Source organism: Telmatherina bonti (assembly GCF_933228915.1).
Source record: "Telmatherina bonti genome assembly, chromosome: 8".
In the NCBI taxonomy this organism is placed as follows: domain Eukaryota; kingdom Metazoa; phylum Chordata; class Actinopteri; order Atheriniformes; family Telmatherinidae; genus Telmatherina; species Telmatherina bonti.
Window position 1 is genome coordinate 9,013,259 of NC_136626.1, and position 17,836 is coordinate 9,031,094.

General features: G+C 38.2%; 1 protein-coding gene across 1 annotated transcript; it reads right to left on the reverse strand.

The window, feature by feature from the left end:
• Positions 1-6,946: 6,946 nt before the first annotated feature.
• LOC306759682 (regulator of G-protein signaling 5-like) lies at positions 6,947-17,424 on the reverse strand. Its single transcript, XM_079245395.1, has 5 exons — positions 17,293-17,424; positions 16,580-16,693; positions 15,224-15,285; positions 10,764-10,930; positions 6,947-9,711 (listed from the first exon to the last, which is right to left on the reverse strand). Exons 1-5 carry the CDS (start codon positions 17,334-17,336, stop codon positions 9,547-9,549), a joined length of 552 nt encoding a protein of 183 aa, XP_079101521.1. The 5' UTR covers positions 17,337-17,424; the 3' UTR covers positions 6,947-9,546.
• Positions 17,425-17,836: the final 412 nt, after the last annotated feature.

The following is a 17,836-nucleotide window of genomic DNA, read 5'->3' on the forward strand; positions in this document are numbered from 1 at the left end:
AAGATGCCTTTTAGTAAATAAAGGGAGAAATTGTGGCTGTCCGGCCACTACCGAGTAATACCTGATTGGAAAAGTGATGCGCTGGTTATTGTCCTTTTTCTTTCGTTCACTGGTCTGTAGAAAACAACTCTGTGAGTGGCTCCATACTCGTTCCACTCCATATTTGTTCCACGTGAGAATGATGGTGCCTCACCTAAACCTGAACTGCAGTTCCACAAATAACTCTTTTACCCTCATGGCTTTTTTTTTCATTCTGGCACTGTCAGCTGTTTTGTTTAGGAAATTTAATTCAACACAAGTGCCAAAAGCATCTCAAACACTAAGGATGAAAGCAGGGTGTACCAAAGTGCAAATGGAAGGAATTTAATTACCGTTTTATCAGATATTTCTTTGTTTTCAAGAAGTTAATGGTGTTGGAGTGGGCTTAGTTAGAAAAAAAAGAATACAGGAAAAGACAAAGTTGCACATTCCAAGTGTTATTTCATGCAAACTCACAAATAACTGAATAATTTCCTTATTAAGTTTAAAGGTACAGTTTGGGAGAACTGCTGACCTCTAGTGGTAAAAATGGACATAGCAAAAAGTTCAAATGCAAAGCACAGTTAAGACTGAATGACGGCTGCCAGTGGCCCAAAGGCGACCATTCAAACCTCCCCAAGATGAGGCAATCTCCTTTCTGTGGGGGCACAGTGCTAACCGCTATTCCACCGTGCCGCCAATTATTTTTTCTGTTATTTACCTTCTATCTTATCAAACCCTGTTCCTTTAGGGTTTGTTGCTTAGTCCATGGTCTCTCCACATGTTAAGGTGTTTTTAGCTATATCACTGCACCCAGAGGTGTTTCCAGCAGCAGCTTGCATGTCTGATATGTAGGACTGTAAATGAGAATGGAGCACAATAAGCGCATAACTGATTTTAAAAGATAGAGATCTGCCAAACTGCTTTTCTGGGATTCCAATCGGATTTCTGAAATGGAATATTTTCCAATATCAATATTTTTTTTTTTTAATACCAAATCAGTTTACGTGAATATTATGATGATGATGGTCATTGTGCAAATTTCACTTTCACTTACAGATAAAGACTGATTGTAGGGCAGCAAAAATTATAATCCAGATTATTTTTTACTGAAATTGAGATCTTGATTATTTAATACAATTATCCATCATCTTTAATTAACATTAAACAGTGCCTTTTAAAAAATGTCTTTAGGATTCCACACATTTTAGAAAACAAGTAACGTGAAGATTTGTCTTGACAAAGTGCAAATACTGATGTAAACTGAAGATAAATATAAGTGAGGATTAAACAACGCTGCACGTTGTGGTGTTCTCGACTCCTCATTGTGCATTGTAACCGTCTAATACACGGTTTCCGACACAATAAACATTTTATGACCAATTTGTATTTCTTTTTTACAACATTTGCTTAATATGCTAAAGTATAGGAACCATTTCATGTTGGCCTGGATGTACTTTTTATGCCAAACAACCGCTGTCAGGCCACAGATGCGTTTCTTTATGTTGTAACTATGTTTAGGTGAACTTCCACAACCTACTGCAGTTATTCTACATTGACCTGCAGCCGGAGCCGACTGAGACTGGCCGCCTGGGAGTGCTTTAGGACGGGAGAGGCTCCCGCTGCTCCTTCCTTACAGTAACTGCAGAACAATATGTGCCGTCAAGTCAGTCGCCAAAACACCAGAAAAATTTTTAATAACTCCAGTAAAAGTTGCTAGATTCATCCAAAGTCACTTTTAACAAAAAAAAAAAAAAAAAAAAAAAAAAGTTGCGAAGGGGGTTTTGAAATTCGCCAGATTTAGCGAGAAAGTCGCCAAGTTGGCAACAGTGTCTGAATGAAAGCAAAGCGGCTGTGGGAGGAGTTTACAGCACAGCGCTGCAACGCCAGAGACGCTCGATTAGCAGCTGAAGACAGCAGGAGAGGAAACTGCAGAGAGAAACAAGAAATTGCACCCTTTTATTATTATGATGGTAGAAAACCCAGATCGTAATTAAGATTAAAATCCGATTAATTGCCCAACTCTAACTGATTGTCCTGAATGATGAGTTGGAGCAGCCTTTTGTGGGAGAATCCCTTCAGTCTTCAACTTGTCTGTTAGGAATGTATCACATACACAACGCTCTGTAAATACTGTGATGATACACATTAAAAAGAAAAAAACAAAAGGAAAGGAAAATTTTCTAAAACGCATTAATTTTACATGACATTGATTTTCTGAATGTTATTTTACATTTTCATATTGACAAATATGAAAATGTAAAATATATTATCTTTTTAATTGAGTGGGCATGGCCAGAAAATGAAACCTGACTTGATGTGAGTTACACCGGCCACGACATCCTATCTGGCACAGCCAATGTCTTCATATGACAATTTTCTGCTGACGTTTTACCTGACATATATTTGGGGAGAAAGACCACTAATTTTCAGAAAAAAACATAAAAATAAAAAAAATAACCTGAACGTTGCACATTATGTGCACTCCATATCTGGCTGAAGCACAGCTTGTATCATTTTTACTTCAGCAGCACTAAGTTTTGTGTTCAGCCTTTGAGTGACTGAGGATTGGAGTGTGAACACGAAGCCTCCGGCTACAGTCCTGTTTGCAGCTGCACTTCCCTGCCAGCAGATATTGCTGGGAAATTCACATAATGCTGCTTCTCTCACATGGAGAGCATTATTTTCCATCAAAATATATCTAAAAGCCCTAAAGCCATGAAGCCCCGTTTGACTTGTTGTCTCATTCAACACAGTTCTTTTTATTTAATGATGCGCTGTTGAGCACTCCTCTTTGTGTGCACACCGCTTCAGCAGCACTTACGTCCTCTTTTCTTTTAATGGTACTTGAGTAAACAAACAGCTCTGTATAGGTCTATGACCTCAATCTATTGACAAAGTTAATTTATTTAAACCTTAACAGTGAGATAATGAACTTTTCTGTTTCTTTGTGTATTTTCCTCACATCTTCCTCCTGCCACTTCCTCATATTTATGGTGAGTTCCTCCTAAGTGGTGGTCTGCTGAAGAGGATAAAAGGTATTTTAAGATGAGCAGTGACTGCACACGAATAAGAAAAACCTCACATAATTAAATGTAGTATCAGAGACTGCAGGTGGTCACTGAATACAGCAAAAAAGTTTCCTTTCCAAATATTTTACTGTTTGTGTTTTAAAACAGAAATTCACCGTCTGCTTAATATGGAGCAGTAAAAACGAAACTTTAAGTCTCCTTTCTGTTGACAGATTTAGAAATCTTGTCCTTCTATTGATCTTTAGTAGACTAGGTTATTAGAATGCTGTCCTTTCAGGTCTCCTTAAAGTCACCCAGAGAGCTGCAATTAGTCCAGAACGCTGCTGCCAAAGTCCTCACCAAGACCAAGAAAGTGGGTCTCATAAGACCAGTCCTCATCATGAAAGTCCTGCAGATCATTTTTGAGGCACCAGATGGTTTAGGACCAAGATTTATTCATTAACGTCTGGTTTGTTGTGATCTAACCAGTGTTTTGCTCTTCTCCTCGACTTCTTCTGCATCTTCCTTGGGTGCATAAAATTTGGCTGTTTCTGCATTGTCTCCTTCTCTGGTTTGGTCTTTTGCTGTTTGCATGTCAGCTATACAATTTAACACTGCCACTGTGACTTCCCATAGTGTTGCTCCGTTTTTCTGTCGAGTGATGGATTAGTCTCTTGAAAATAGATCAGATTTTGCGTGTAACTGACCATAGGGTCAGACACAACTGTCCGTCCAACTGTGTATTCGTCTTCTGTGTTGAGCATATATGCACCTTTCAGGTCCCTGACTGAGCTGCAGGGTTGCTGAGTGGTGGTGTGATGGGAAAGCTGTGGGCTCATGGAGGGTGTGTGGTCTGTTGGGCTGGAGGCAGGGGATGAACTGTTCATTTCCTTGGCTCTATCCAGACTTCCATCAGTCTAATCGTCCTTTAACTTGAAGCTGATGATCTTCTTCATTCCTGCCCATGCATCTGTCACAGTGTTCTGCTTAAAGTCAGAAGTTTTTAATCAAGATTAGAAAGTCTTATCAAAATAAGTGTAAATTCTTTATTCTGTAAGTTTTATTTTGGCATTTTATCCTATTCTGTTTTATTTAAATAGAGCACTTTGCTCTCAGACTGCAGGTTTACTTGTGGTTCCCAGAGTCTCGAAGAGTACTAAGAGAGGAAGGGCCTTTAGCTATCAGGCTCCTCTCTTATTGAACCAGCTCCCACTGTGGGTTTGGGAGGCTGACTCCCTCCACACCTTTAAGATCGAGCTGAAAACCTTCCTTTTCCATGATTCTTCTAGTCAGGATATGAGCATCTCCTGAGTTGGAGTCTGCATGTACGGGACCCAACTGTCCAGGTTATGCTCATTGCTCTTATAGTTATGGGTAGTCTAGCCAACCATTACTTATGTAGCAATGGGGATGTTACCTGATGCACTGAGAAGTACCTCGCTCTATTTCTCTAATGTATTAATGTATAAATATATGCCAATATTGCCGTCTCTAACTTATTTCTCCTTTTTTCAGCAGTTCTTCCTGAATAAGTGCAATTGTACATGTTGATCTGTCTTTCCTGTCCTCTCCACCCCAACCAGTCGAGGCAGATGGCTGCCCTCCCTGAGCCGGGTTCTGTCGGAGGTTTTCTTCCTGTTAAAAGGGCATTTTTTTCCTTTCCACTGTGCAGCTCAGAATGGGGGACTGGATCGAAGACTTGATTCGATGCAATCAGTTGGTTTCTATTATAGGATATATATGAACTGGCTTAAAATGATCTGTATGTAAAGTGTCCTGTGACAACATTGTTGTAAAGTGGTGCTATACAAATAAAGCTGAATTGAATTGAATTGTTTTTCTGTCTTTATTGAAAACACATCTGGATTCTGACACCTCTGTTGTAATCTCAAATGTCTCAGTTTTCTTTTGAGACCAAGATTTTACATCCAGGCCTTGTAGTTGTGAAAACTTATTTTATATTGAGTATGTCATTTCAAACAGGAGGCAGAAAAACAAGCTTCATTTAAGAGAGGGGGATTTTTAAAAGGTTATAACGCAACATTTGTCAGTGGGAGTATGAACTCTCATGTTTCACTTAGTAACTTTTAATTAAAGTTTTGGCAGCATACAGTTAATTACATGAGTCAAGGCTCTTATGTCAGTGTTTAATGCTGATAGCAATAAGAAGAAGACTAAATAATGAGACTGAACTCATTTAGTTTATTTCCTTTCATGTTGTGAAAGGCAGACCATGCAAATGACTTACATGCTGTCATTTTAATTGCAAAATATTATTCTAATGTAAATAAAGGACAGCTTATAAGAAACCAGCATCTACAGTGTCTACATTTCTTCTCATGTCACTCTACAGGCATGGCCATTGAATAACCACATTCCCATACATGGGCATTATAGCATTATAACTGAAAGATACATTTCCATGTCCGGTTGCTCTTGGTGGCTGCTTGTCGCTATTTTGCAACTTCAAGGGTTAATAGAATTTTAGTTGCCCAAACCTGTTTGTTCTATTAGCTTAAATATGGTTTAGATGCTTACTGGGTTTTATATTTAGTTGCTTTTAAAACTGAACGGCAACATTTCAAGGACTCAGACCACAGAGACTAAAAGGCTTCTGTAAATGTGATAGTCTTGAGTGGATTTAAGTGCTCGGCTAAATGTTTGTCAGAAATGTCACTAACCTCCTTGTGGGACCGAAGGCATGTGACCTTTTCCGTTAATTCTAAGAACTGTGGTAATAACGGATGTGTCCATGTAAGCTTGTGACAGTGTTTGTGTTGGCAACCAGTTCCTCGGTTGCATCTGTTTCCGCTCGGCTCTTCGCTCGTCACTGACGTTCTTTAGTTGTGTTCTTCACATTCATACTTCAACTTTTGGGAAAAATAATTTATTTAGAGTCTGATTGTGTACTCTTCAGAGATCTCTAGAGGTATTTTTAGGTAAAGAAATACAAAATGTTTTCACAAAACATATTTCCTGGGATATTTTATCCTGCTCTTTTTTTTTGTCTGATTATTCTGCAGAGGTTCTTGTTAAGGCAAATCACAAGTTTTATTTTTATGTCATAAGCTACAAAATACATAAGCTTTACACCTTTATCTTATCTGGCACTGAAAATTACAATTTGCTTTGTTTGTTTTGTCCAGGAAAACAAAAAGATCACGCTGTGAGAAGATCATTATTCTGAACTTGATGATATTCAGAGGTTTCCATCATCTGGGAAAAAGTCAATACGTTCTTCATTGGGAAAAAACAACACAACCTGGCAATGTCTGCTACAAAGTAAAAACTGTCTTTTAAAACTTCAAACAAAAAAGCATCAAATTGTAGTATTCATTTTCTATAGTCTACATCCATGTGACAACTCACATACTGACATGATGATTTTTCAAGCTAGGAACATAGACATGTTATGTTTTAAAATCCATTTATCAGACTGAAAGCTTACGCCATGCTGGTAAAATTGAAGATTGTAAATAAATATAATAGGAATAATAGGAAAACTAGCCCCAAATTCAATATGAAGAATTTTAGAAAGGCTAAATAACTCCTGCTTAATGATTTAGACACTAATGCTGATTAATTCATTTATAACAGGGATAAAGTGTGTTCATTGGTTAGTTTACAATCATCTAAACTAGTTTTAAGTAAACAATGCAGAATATCTGAATTAATCAAACAGCCTTTGCCAAAGTCTGGCACAATTACTTGACAAATCTTTGAAAAACTTATGATAATGGGATTTGAGATTTTATGTTCCACTGTGGATTATCACTTATTAAAGGTCCTTTATGTCAGAAAAATGATAAATACGTCTGCATCCGTGAAAACTAAGGAAAACAGAAAAACGTTGAGATCTCCAAATAAGAGATCTTAATTAGGTTAAACAAGAGTCTAATAATTCAGCTGCACTATAAAAATCTCAAACCTTCCTCACGTGGTCTAAAGCGATTTCATTTATAAAGATAATGTCAGGTTCTTTCTCTGTTTGCTGTAATTTCCATTTGCGATTGCAACAAGTGGGTTTTATGTGAACAAACTCTACAAACAGCCTCCTAATAAAGAAAAAACAAAGTGACAATTGAAGGTCGAATGTTTTGTCTTTTATAACAATGAAAAGACCCTGAGAAGAGTCTCTGCCAGCTCTTCATTCAAAGACTTATGAATTCCATTGCTGTAACTGAGAATAACTTAGATATTTACACATATAAATAAATACATCTTCAGGAATTGTATGCATATATTTTTATGTGATCGACTACAATTCGTACATACAAGACTACATCCATTAATGCATACTCAGCACTCTTCAAGCCCTTATTGATTTCTTTACTTTGTTTTGTGGTGATGAATTTGTAAAATTTCGGGTTGTGACATCAGACTGGTCAATCTGTGCCACAGTAAACCCATATCAATGCCTTTCAAAGCTGCAACAAACTCAGATTTGTGAATTTCTTGTTGGATCCAAATGCTTTTAAAAATGAATACAATCAGAAATTTAATGAAAAACTTTGAAAATTGAGAAAAATTGCTTGATGTCTGATATTTTGTGCTATAATTGCACTTTAGGGAACAATAAGGACTTAAAATGCTGAATATAGATAATATTTAAGTGGGTTAAACACATTTTTTTTTTTTTTTGCTAAATAGCAGAAAAATCAGGAGTAAATATCACACAATGATTGCTACATTCAGCTAAATGTTTGGACAGATAAACATTGCACCCCAACACTGACCTCTGCATTACACGTGTTTATGTTTCAGCCAAGCAGAAGAAGATGTGTTCATACACTACAGAAGGGTGATCAATAACTTGTGGTTGAAACTGTAAATGGCAACTGAGGAAAGAAAGATGTGAAGTTTGCTGAGCATTGATTCTTGTTTATTTGAACAGTTATATATATGTGAATTAAAATCCAATAATTAGATGATTCTCCTTAAAAAGATGAGATTGTCAAGTGCTGCATACTTCTAAGTTCTGTCTCCCATGTGTTTGCCTGGACCTTGTTAGGGACTCTGTATGCATACATATAACTTTGGTATTATCACATGGGAAAAAGCTCTCTTTGTATAAAACCACTGCTCTGTTTACTCCTTTTTCTGAGATTCCCTCCTACTTGATTTTCCCATCTTAGCAACTTGCAGTTTAGTGGTAGCCATGGAGCTACGCCACTGAGCCAACTAGTCAGCACTGTCCTCAGGAATGGCTCCCACAGGATGCATTTCCACCAATCGGTGGAATTTGGTGGAGTTTTTTTTTTTTTTTTTAAAAATCTAAGAGTGGTAGAGAAAAAGCTCTGTGAGGATTTTTAGTTTTGCTTTCATACAAGTCTCCTGTTTGATTCTTTTTTTTTATTATTACAAAAATAATTTGGTATTTGCTAGTTTTTAAGAAAATCCACTGATTCTGATGTGATGTTGTGTAACTGCTTCTCCTGTAGTTAGTTATGAGTCACGTCTCCTCCGTCTCTGAAAATAGCAATTATACATTTGAGTCTTCATGGAAAAAAACAAATAATAAAAACACGTAACAATAAATCTTACATTTAGTTTTCTATATCATTTTAACATTGCTGGAGAAGAGGACAAGCTATTGTTTTAAAAGGATTAAACATTTCTGTAGACGAACGTAAACTTGCAAATGTAAGATTACCTGAATAGTGTTAAACAGCCGTGTTCTGGAGTTTTACGTGGTTTGCAAATATGAATCAACTGTGATTTGAATGGTAAGTTTTGTATTAATTTGGTTCTGTCAGGGGCACGAGTGGATTTCTGGTTCATGACATCAGACTTATTTCCATCCAGATGTAATGATATTGATGCTACCTTCATGCTGTGATTGTAGTATGTAACAGACTCAGCTGCATCTAAGATCCAGCTGCTTAAAATAGTTTAAGTTTGAATTGATCTGCTTGAGATCGTTTCCACACTGGGGGAAATGTAACAATAGTGAGGACAAATCAGATAAGGCCCAACAAATAAAGTAAAACTTCTACTTTCACAAAGAAACACAAATATTGAAGCTGTTATATGCCTGGTATTGTTTCTGCTCTGTGAGTCAGTAATTATTGACATTTGCTTTAAAATGCTTGGATCAGTGTGTCTAGTTTATACGCACAAGTCTGTCCAAATGTCAGAAACCCTGATCTGTTTTTGCACCCAATTGTTAGAGAGCTGATTTTGTGGCCAAATTTAAATGAATGTGTCGCCATACTTCTGCCTTTTTTTGTTAAACACTTTATTTGTTAATGAATGTTTAATTTAATAAGGGGGAAATTCAGATAGGAATTTAGGATCATGAGTGGGGTGATGGGGCATTTTCCAAATGCAGTTTTTCACTTTAGCTGATTTTGTAAAATGAAAGTCTTCAAGCTATCTTACACAATGGCAGTTTATTGTCTGTATTTTCTCTTAAAAACATAATTTGTTTCAGATTGTTTTGATTTACTAAGCAGCTGCTGTCTGAAACCTCCCCACCACCCGACTCCAGCTCCCCAGACTCCTGCTTTTTATTGGCTTAGTTGACCAGGAGGTCCTGGTACTGCTCAGACCGGAGGAAGCGGCCGAAGGAGTCATTTTCCATCAGGACAAAAATCCTGTTCTGGGCCAGATCAAAGGTTGCAGGGGAGAGATCCACCAGGTTCCTGAGGGTCACGTCCTTGGTGAAGTGGTCGATGTTGACCTGTTGAGAGCAAAGCCTGCTGTCAGAGGCAACTTAAAGGGATGAAGGAGGAAGCAACAAGATGAAGATGATGAGTCTGAGATAAAAACTATGCAGGCAGAACTATTTATGCTTTAATGAACAAACAAAAAACAAAACATTAAATAACGCCAGTATGTCCAGTAAGTCAGGAGATTACTGGAAACAAAAGGTCTGACAGCTTTCTTTTTCCTTGATTTTGAGAGCAGGGAAGGAGGTAAAAATTCATGTTTGGAGAAGATCTTGTAAAAAAATGTTTCAGCCAAACATATCATATATGATGCATTGAGTCTCTGAGACATTTTGCATCAAAACTTGGCTGAAAATTCATTTGAACACAATCTAATATTGTTTACGGCCCTGAAATAGATAGCAGGCATCAGGAGATTACACTGTCATCATTTTAACATATCACATGGGGATAAATGGTAAAAATGCCCCCAAAAATGTTTTTGATTTTGTTAAAGGGTCAAATAAAGACTTCACATGTAAAAAAATGGTCTTTTTTCTATCCAGTTTTTCTTAGATTCGACTTTGAAGGGTTTAATATTTTATTATAAATTGTATTGTTGGATTTTATTGACATAAAAAAGTGTCAGACATGTTTATTTGGAAATTGATCACAATATTTCATAGACTGTGACAACTTGTTTCTGTCTCTCTGTCTCAATGAAGAAACTAAACTCATCTGCCCCCCCCCGCCTCTACAGGCAACAGCCTCTGAAAACTGCTGATTTATAAAGTTTAACTCTGCTGAACTGGGACACTGAATTGTTACGTAAGAGTAAAAGTGGAAGAGGAAGCCATGTCCCCACTTCCATTAAACCTCTTTATATATTTCTATTTTAAGTCCTGTTGCAGTCCTGTAGATTCCACGTTACTGAACTAATATGCAAACCGTCGTCAGTGAGCATGACTTCATATCAGAACTCAGAACTGAGCCGCCGGTGTCTATTAGGTGATGCAAACTACATGATTAGCAGTTCATGTGCACAAGAGAGAACAAAAATGGAGAAGTAAGTGGTTTTTCTCACCTCTCTGGGTCCCTCAGACTGAATGAAGTCTTCGTAGATTTTCTTTGCCTTGGCAGCCATCTTCACTGGGTTCTTGATCTTCTTGAAGTCCTCACAGGCCATCCAGAACTCGATGTTCTCATCGCTGAACTCGGACTGCAGGAAGCTGCGGAAAGTAGCCAGTCCGTCTGGACACGGCACAGAAGGAAGGATGTGTTAGAAGGTGTACGTCACCGCAGCAGGTAAGTAATGCTTTGAAATATGCATTGAAATAAGAGATTGAAGCTGGATTTGGACTCGTATATGAGATCAGTTACAGCGTCACTAGATCAGTCCATAAAGGTCCAACATGCACCTCTTCCAGACCAGATGTGCACACCTGCTTGCAGCACGGTTACAGGAAGTGCTCGCTTGTGATTGTCTGTTTCCAGATTTCTGGAACATCTCGCTGAGTTTCTCAGGTAAACACTGTAACACGTCTGCAACCAGCACATTTAACCTGCATCAGCTGCATCATTCTGACGCCACAGGAGAGTAAATCCGGCTTAAGAACCGCAGCTGTGTTCCAGGTTGGTTCTCACATCCCTGAACCATGCCGTTACTATGGAGTCACTTCTTTTCAGTAACTGTGAATGACGATAGCATGCAACATGCTACGTGATGATGTCCATAGATTTTTAAAGTCTCCTATGATATTTCACTCTTCCTCAGTCAAATATGCACACACACACACACACACACACACACACACACACACACACACACACACACACACACACACACACAAACGAGACTCGTGCAGCAACTTCCAGGGAAAACAAACAAAGGGCTTTAAACTGGAATTACAGGCATCATTTCTCCTCCCAGAGATAAAAGACGAGAACGTTCTGAGAAATGTTCATTATGACCAGAAGCAAAGTGTTTCCTCATGGGGGCTGGAAGCAGTTCTGCTCCAGTAGAACCGCTCGCTGAGGAGGAGACGGAGCCACGACATCCAAGCAGCAGGAGATTAATGGTCATGATTTTTCTGTTTGGATTTTCCTTCCATTCATGGTCAGATTTAATATTCATTTTATGATAAATAAATGAACATGCAGGTCCTGTGATGGACCGACGACCTGTCCAGGGTTTGCCTCTCACCAAATTATTGCTGGGATAGACTCCAGCTTCCCCGCCAGCCTTAATCAGACAAAGCGGTTTGGAAAATGAATGAATGAATGAAATGAACATGCAGATAAGTATAGAGGTCCTTTAAAGAGGAACACATGTGAGCATTGGTTTTATAACGCTTAACTCTGTTACTAAAGCAGTTACTTTCTTGTAGATGAACACACCCAACGCTGCTGATCAGCGTGGAAAAACCTGTCGTGAACATATTTCTGGCCATAGTGACCAACAGTGATGCTCAGAAAACCACAGCAACCCTCATATCATCTCCTGCTTATGAAGTTATGATAATGAATAACAGTAATGGCAACATTCATCCATGTGGAATGCAAACACACAATAAAGCAGCCCTCATAGAATTAGATGGAATTCAGCATGTCTATTTAATTATTTTCTCATTTGGGTGTTCCAAGAATTAGACTGGATAATAGAATACAGACACGACAATTCCACACAGTACTCCTTAAAAACAAGGATTTACACTTGTTTAAGCAGTGGCTACTGCATCTTACATACTACATACCAAAAATAATCTGAGCAGTTTTCTTAACAGTGCAGTCATTTTTGTTAAAAAAAAAAAAACCTGTGGAGTGGCCATTGTTTTATTTAGAAAACTGGCAATAAGATGATGAGAATAAAAATATAATGTGGCCGAACTCTGATAGGCATTCATGAAAGTTGACATGATTTAGTAGTTTAAAGAAAAAAAAATCTTATGCATCATCAATCCAGTCACATACTCAACCCACAGAGCCAATGTGACACACTTGATATAAACAGTTTCTGAGACGTTTTGCCTTCCTTCATGTTAAAAACTTTGCACAAAATCCTGTTGAACACAACTAGATAGTTGTCTTCTGCCCCGTAAAAGATACCAAAAGATTACTCTATAATAATTATTATATTACTCTATAATAATTTTGACATATCACATGGTAATGAATGGTAAATAGTTCATTTTTGTTGCATTTTGTTAAAGGCCAAATAAAAACTAGATGACTATAAGAAAGGACTTTTCTTGCCATTTTTCTTGATGGGTGGAATCCTAAATGGTGAAAACTAAACTGATAATTAAAGGAGTAAACACACATATTAGATGAAATTTCTCCCTAAAGCATCTGGTAATAAAGAAAAGCATACCTCTTATTTATTTATTTATTTGCACAAAACTGAAACACTTTAGTTATCCCAAAACAAGTCTCAATAAAACAGCCACTCATTTCAGTCAAGGTCATTGTGATTTAACACAATGCCTGTCAAAGCTTCTATTGTCTGGAGCAGCATGTGCTGCAGATGATAAGCATTCTGCTGCGGCCTCAGGCTTTTATCTGAAATCTAAATGGCTAGCTTGGTACAAAATAGCACGCAATACTAATCAAGCCACAGCATTCTTTTTTCCCTCCTTTTTTGTGATAGACCTTCAGTACAAGGACTCACAAAAGGAGAAGCACACATGCACAGCAGTGATGACATAGTTTCTCACTTCCATGACAGCAGAATCCGACTAGTTTTCATTAGTTTGTTTCAACGGCACCTATAAGCTGCGTTAAAAAAAAAAAGTTCAGAAAATACATGCAAATGAGATTTTCTTTTAAGCCTTTCACGATGTGCTTCCTGTTATATTATGTCATTTGTAACTTTAGAAGGAAAAAGGGGGGGCAGAAAATAACTCCCACGCGAACAAGCAAAAAAGAATATTGTTAATGCAGCATCTCGTGTAGATAAATAATCATGGCACAGTGCGGAGCAGGACCCTCATAATAAATCAGCCTGCTGGAATCATTTAGACTTCTCCCTAGAGATGTAACCATAACACACGTAACATACACACATTAATTTGTGTGCAAACGCGAGACAAGCACATCTCTCTGGCCTGGACTGAGCTGAAGGAGCCACTTTGGAAGGTCTTTTGCCACCCACTGAGCTCCTTGTAGAAATATGTTTCCCCCTTCGCATATCAGCTGGTCAGAGACATCCGTACGTGTTTAAATGCACAGGTTCGGCATGAGTGACTTATTAGAGGGGAGAGTTTACATGTATGACTGAATACTATTAACCATTCGGGTTAATCATCAGTCCTGCTGGCTCTCAGCCTCTCCGGGAGGTAAACAGTGGAGCAGGAGGGTTGTGTGTGGAATGCTGGTTGATTGTAAACGTGTTTTTTCTCCTCTTTAGGATGACTTTTTCTTTTGCAGTCAGCAGCTCAAGTACACTGTTAGCATTGCAAACTTTTAAATTACTGCATTATTTTGTCATTTTGGAACCAAGTCTCACGACAGAAGTTGTATTTTATGTGATATCTAACGTCCAAAATGTGACAAATTATAAGACGGCTTATTAGAGAGAGACAACAGGACCGCTTGTGACTCCGAAACCAAACTGATGTTTCTAATCATGACTGTGCAACATGAGGAGGATGCAGGTGTTTGATGTAGATGTTACATCAGGTGATAGATGCAGCTGCCGTGGGCAAACAAAAAAGTGAGAAGACTGAAAAACATGAGGGATGGGACCAGAAAAGTGTTTTAGTTGTTGCATGAAATCCACCAATAACATCAGCGTTAATGTTGCAGCTTTTATCCTTAAATAGAAATATAAAAATATACAGAATTTATCATAACACAAATACGTGTAGAATTAGTTATTGTACAATGTGCCTTTTGTCCTGCGACCACACTGTCATTACATTCGTGAGACATGGAGAAAAACCTCCTCATCATTTTATCTCTTATCCAATTAAACCACATGGTTGCCTGGTCAAGCAAACAGGCTGCAGGTTTTATGGAAAACACAGCTTGCTTGGTTTGTTGTACCTTATTTGTTAGACAGACACCAGGCTTTGCTTTCCCGTTTGGCACCGGCTGGACTGAGCTGTTACATAACATGAACCGCTGGTTCAAATAGTATGAATTAATGATGCCTTTTGCAGCCTCTGTTGTGTTATCCTCCACACAATGCAACACAGAGTGCACAGAAGAGGTTGCTTCAAACTGGAAAAATGCATTTTGCTTTGGGGTTCCAGACAGAAAATTTGTAGGTACAAAGACAGAAGCAAAAAAAAAAAAAAAAAAAAAAAAAATTTCAAAGAATGAATAACACACCTTTAAATGGACGATCTGAGAGCTTAATAATAATACTGACAAAATAGAAATGATTTGTGTTATAATTAATGTTTCAAAAGGATTAGTGATTCAGATTGGCTTTCAGGCAGCCAACATTTACTGACAGAAGTAAGAGGGATTGTTTGTGTGTGTTTCAATAAATGAGATTAGAAAAAGGTCAAGAAAAGACAAAGTAAGAGTGAAAAGACCTACAGCTGTTGTTCAGGACTCGGTCCAGGCTCTCACGCCACTGAGCAGCTTCCTCAGGAGTTGGTCTGTGGTTAAAAAAAACACAAACAAACAAACAAAAACCTTCAGATCATTTTGTACCAAAAAGTAAATAGTGTCACTCAAGTTTCAAGACTGTTTCTCTGTTGTGCCGTTGTGTGATGGAAAACAGCATCCAGGGGATGAAGACAGAGGACACACACTGAAGACAGAACAAAAATGTCCGATTTTAAATCTGTCCACATCAGCTGGAAGCAGAGCGATATTATAAATGCATTTTCTTTTGAGTAAACAATTGATCCACGGTTGCAGAGACGAGCCACACATCCTACGTGTCAGCGTGCACATTTCATTTATACAGAGACTCAAACCTTTGGTCTCAGTTTCTGCCGATTGATCTGAGTCTGCAAAACATTTCCTGAGAATGGATTGTCTCTGGTCCCCAACGCATACGCAACCAATCATGAGGAGCATTTAGATACCGCTCTGAGACTTTGAACGAGTTTGAGAGGCAAGTTATTGATGTTTAAGATGAGGTTTGTTTCGGAAACAATCTGGCATCTCTGTCACTTTTACGGTTCATTCTTCCAAACCTTTGCAAAGTATTTAACGTCTATACTTAGCTGGAAAAGCAGCCACACATTGGGAAAGAGTAAAATCATCCCTGCATATCTCATTACAACACATTATCTGTCAGTAAGTCTGAGTTTAAGGAAAAAAAAGTCACATTGTGGATGGAAAGTCAATACCCCGGCTTAAGCACAACTAAAATCAAATGAATCTGAAGTCATGATGGATAGAATAACTTTTTTCTGTTTTATCTGCCAAGGCGAGACGGCTTCAGCTCCACTGATCTGTTATAATCTGCTGAGCCAATCTAAATAAAGAGGTCATGCAAGCTGCATGAAAAATAAATAACGGACAGAAATTTAGCCTCAACATGAGTTTTGCTGCCTCTCTGCAAACTTTAATCTGCTTTTTAAACTGAATTGCAGGGTGTGTGTTCTACCAACCCTGCTGCAGGGCTTTCCATCAGACCAATCTCAGGCAGAAGATCTGGAAAGGTGAACCAAGAGAAAAAGTCCTCATCTACATGATTTATCTCCCAGCTGTCCCTTCCAGGTGATGCCTTTCTATCTGCTTTGTGCCATCTCACTTAGACATCTGAGCACGCTCAGTGTCTGGAGAGATCTAATCTCTTTTGATCTGCACATTCTGTGAGTGCTCCAGGGTCTGTTCTCCCACTCTTAACACAGTTTATCTGGTTAAGGTTCAGGCAATCACTGGCCGACACACAGACGCTCGTCTCTTTGAGGAGAGAAACCACGAAGAAACACTCACTTTTGCAGCTTCTCCGGCTTCTTCTCTGTCTTCTCAGGGTAGGGGATGATGAGGTCGATGGCATTTTCTGGCTTTTGCAGGAAAACTCCCAATTTTGACTTGATCTCCTTAGCCCTGGGAGATAAAAAGCAGAAGCAGATGTAAAGTCTTGGTTTAAGCTCTTCGTTAGCTAATGATCAGCTCAGTTCATACTTGCCTCACATCCTCTGTTTAACTTAAAACAAGTCAGCTGACTCACTTATTGTTCAAAGATATAAAAATCCTTTTAAAACTAATTTTGAACAAAAAGAAAAAAATATATATTTCAACTTTAAAAGCTGCTTTTGTAAAATCATAATAAAAATGTGATTTAAATGAATTTCCATTGACTTTGCAGGCTTAGAGACCTGCTTGACCTCCCTTTAGACATGACTGACCCACTGTTTTCTTTCAAACTCTGAGTGAGATAAAACCTAATGTAACGTGGAAAAAAAAAAATCTTTTTCTCATCAAATTTGCTTCTTAAATAAAAAAAAAAAATGAAAAGAAAAAGTTCTGAAGATTTATCTAAATGCTATCATGCAGAAGTTAAGAAGAAATATGATGATACAGTTCGATGAAAGATATGAACTTCCACTTTGAAGGAGTTTGAAAGTTTTTAGGGACAGAAACAGCAGAAGAACAAACAGGTGTGAACAGACTGGGGAAATAAAAGGTAACAGTGCAGGTCTCACCTTTCCAGGCAGGTTTGAGGTAAGGCAGCTAATCCTTTACACATTTTCCAGCACTTTCAGTTGCAGTACTTGACAGTGAATTTAGTTTTCCTGTTGGGCTTCTGTGAGTCTCTGTGAGTTCCTTTTTGCTCTCTGACTCTGCCTTTCAGCACATGGGGAGTTTTATACAGACGCCCTTTGGGCTGTGGGCCAACGGCTAAGCCAATCAGACTGGAATGTGTACAACACAGCTGAGGAAGGGTGGGTTTTCTGAAGTGAATGCCTGTTTGCTTTGAGGTTTCAATCAACCAACAGATCCTGGAAGCTTGTGCAGGATGCATGAAAGGAAAATACGTTTGAGCTGATGTTATGGTGGAATTAATGAGAAAAATGCTCCTCTTTTCAGTTTTACATTTCCATATTTGTGATAAAAAGTTCCTTAAATGACTGAACATAAAGGTAAAGTTATGGAACATTTGGCTTTTCGTGCCAAATATAGTCTCACAGTAGCAGCTTTTGAGGAAAATGAAATTAGTTTTCTACAAAATCTTCTTTTCATTTGCAG

Coding starts and splice junctions, on each gene's coding strand:
- LOC306759682 (XM_079245395.1), bottom strand. CDS start 17,336: ATGTGTAAAGGATTAGCTGCCTTACCTCAAACCTGCCTGGAAAG. Junction 16,694..17,292: donor CCTCAAACCTGCCTGGAAAG/GTGAGACCTGCA, acceptor TTTATCTCCCAG/GGCTAAGGAGATCAAGTCAA. Junction 10,931..15,223: donor CCGAGTCCTGAACAACAGCT/GTAGGTCTTTTC, acceptor TGCCGTGTCCAG/ACGGACTGGCTACTTTCCGC.